This window comes from Opisthorchis viverrini (genome assembly GCF_000715545.1).
Source record: "Opisthorchis viverrini unplaced genomic scaffold opera_v5_186, whole genome shotgun sequence".
In the NCBI taxonomy this organism is placed as follows: Eukaryota; Metazoa; Platyhelminthes; class Trematoda; order Opisthorchiida; family Opisthorchiidae; genus Opisthorchis; species Opisthorchis viverrini.
Genome location: NW_008751844.1, coordinates 762,022 through 764,746, shown reverse-complemented (window position 1 = coordinate 764,746; position 2,725 = coordinate 762,022). Strand labels below are relative to the sequence as shown.

At 46.2% G+C, this 2,725-nt stretch overlaps 1 protein-coding gene across 1 annotated transcript in view; it reads right to left on the bottom strand.

Annotated features, from left to right (window-relative positions):
* Positions 1–344: 344 nt before the first annotated feature.
* Positions 345–2,725, bottom strand: part of T265_07818 (hypothetical protein) — a gene marked incomplete at both ends in the record, with an annotated part of 41,565 nt that continues 39,184 nt past the window's right edge. The window contains one exon of the mRNA XM_009173447.1: positions 345–1,087. Coding sequence (XP_009171711.1) covers positions 831–1,087 — 257 coding nt within the window. The remainder of the gene's footprint in view (positions 1,088–2,725) is intronic.

Sequence of the window (2,725 nt, the reverse complement as noted above, 5' to 3'; positions counted from 1 at the left end):
TGGCAGTATCCCAGCCCTCGTGTTTCCTCCGGGTGACATGTTTGGTAGGTACCGAAAAGGTGTTACATTTGGACAGGCAACTGGGAGATTAACAGCTGTACAGTACTTCTCGGCTTTCCAAAATTTATTGGCTTCACTTACAGAACCAAATCAGAGAGTTTAGCTCGAAAGTGCCTGGTGCGTCGGTTAGTGATCCAACGTGCAGGGTACGGAAATGGTGATGCTTAAATATGATGTCTTGTTGTTCAAACACTGGGGTGATATTATTGATTAGAGCTCCGAATGACCTATTTTCCCGACCCAACCTCACCGAGAAGAATCGGAAGACAATGAACGTGTACAGTGGACGGGATTTTATGCATCAACTTCGACTGTTCTTGATCGACTCATGCAACGAAATGCGTCATACTCATTAGGGGAGTAGATGTTTCAAGGTAAGATAGCGAGATAACAAACGAAAAATAAAAGGTCTTTTTTGAAACAGGGTGCTAGGACAACAAACAATGGAGATTGAATTTTCGTGATCACGTAGCATGTGGGTGGGAAGTAAAGGCGATAGGAAGGCATGCTGGCGAGGTGTCTGGAGTGTGGGCTGATGCACTGATGACGAACGCTACGGCGTTTACTGGCTTCAAGCGGGCGCGACCCCGGGATCACGTGAAAAGGGGGCTACCGGATAGTGCGAGGGCACAATAGGACAATGCAGAAAACAAGCGCGGACTAGCGGGTGGGGGGGTATTTTCGTAAAATCAGGAAGGAACCTAATTTGCGAACGAATGGCGAGTGAATGAAGCATGGCCCACAAGAGAGCCGTGCGCATGTGTGAACCATTAGGCCTTGGTGCGCCGAGCTTGTCGAGAAGCTCGGTCCAGATTGGTTTTTATGTGCTCCCTTACTCGGACTCGAGCTTCGGAAGTGTCCAAATCGAGACCCAGACGAACGAGACGCGGATTTTCAAGAATTGTCTTGGTCAGCATTTGTTCAATCGCAATACCAAGTACCGTCTGACGTTGATTTGACAAATGCAGTTCAGTGATTGCGCTCTTATCGTGGTTGATTGCCTCAATCAGTTTGACCAGATGAGGTCCTGCAAAAAGAGTGCGTAAACGAAAAAACGGCTAAATAAGGTAAAAAGGAGTCTGTCACATTTAGAGGGAACTCTGAGCCCCTTAGGTATTCATTGAGTCATTTCGTGCGGTCCAACACAAGCTAATATACAAAATACCATGGGGATTGACCGTGACTAAAATGTCAACAGTTCGCCAGAAATGCACATAGAGTGTCACTGACCGGTAAGAACTGATTTCTGATCGCATAATTCACTTTAGCCCTTCACTACGACCTTGTCAAGCTAAACACCGGCTACTGTTGAACATCAGTTCTGTGCTAGAAATGACCATTTCAACAAAGATTACCAAACAACCTCCGCGCGTCTTCCCATATCGGAGGATGCCAACAAAGCAGGCGACACAACTCAAAATGTATCGTCAAGCACAAGATCCGTACACACTGACGCTCTGGTCAACGAAAGGAAGTGAACCAGGAAACATGATTAGGTCAGCTGCTGAACTAACTAGACGGACCCCGTGTTCTCAAATGAATGAAATGTCGAGGATCATGAACGTTGACTGTTCTACGTTTTGAGTACTCAGGTGGTCTTTCATGATACCTAATGTCTTCGCATTGGGCTCAGCTGCGCTACTAACATCAACAATAGCTGAGGGCCCGCGCGTGTTGGAGATAAAACGGACTGGTTTCTTCTGTAAGATACACACTACCAAGTAAGGGACCCGGCGACACCAATAAATACGGTGGTTTTTCTAGTAAGCTGTTATGTCATTTCACGGCACAGCAACTATTCGTAGGTATCACAAGAGGACTCGAATGTTTTTCGAGCCAGCCATCGACAGCTACGAAGTTATTTGACTTCCGAATGTAGCCACCTCGTGTGCCAGGAATAATTTGTGTTTCTCGATGATCCTCAAGGGTGAATCACAGGTAGGTAGGCGACCATTTTTGCATACCACCGAAGGTTCATGATCGCATTCCATCACATACAGATCAGGATTGTAGTGACGTACAGCCACTTTGCAGTGTGAGAATAAAAAATTCCTAGGGAATAATTTGAAAAATATGTCCACACACACTGCGATCACAGCTCAGCATTATTTCTGCGGTAAATGACAAGGTGGAACTCGAAAGGTTCGATAGATCATGTCATGTGAGAGGGTTCAGCTTAATGAGTAAAGTAGTCAGAGCAAACAGCTGAACACCATCGCGTGAGTGCAGTCAAGCAATCAAAAATGGCTGACAAAGCAAAGTACGTATAAAGAGCAATAGAAAAGTAATGCTATTTGTCTTCACGGTGATGTGAGGGGTTGTGGTAATATTCAATAGAAATTTAACCTCTGCTGAAAAACCGAGAAGGACTGTGCAGCTGTCCCTTGCTTGTTGGGGAATCATCAGCGGTGTACCAGCAGTTGAACGCTTTGTTTTCAGTCTGATTGACATCGTCAGTTCTTTCACGACCTATCGAACAAGAAAGAAATGTTCGGCTGTAGCACCATGCCACCCGAAGGCTGGGATACTGCCAGGTCGCCCAAGCCTAGACAGGGGAAGTCGAGAGGCAGAGGTCGGGTTCGAACCATGGACCTTCCGGTCAGCAAATTTGCGCTCTAACCACTTGGGTCATCTCACTTAGTAGTTAATTGTGACATCGTAGGAG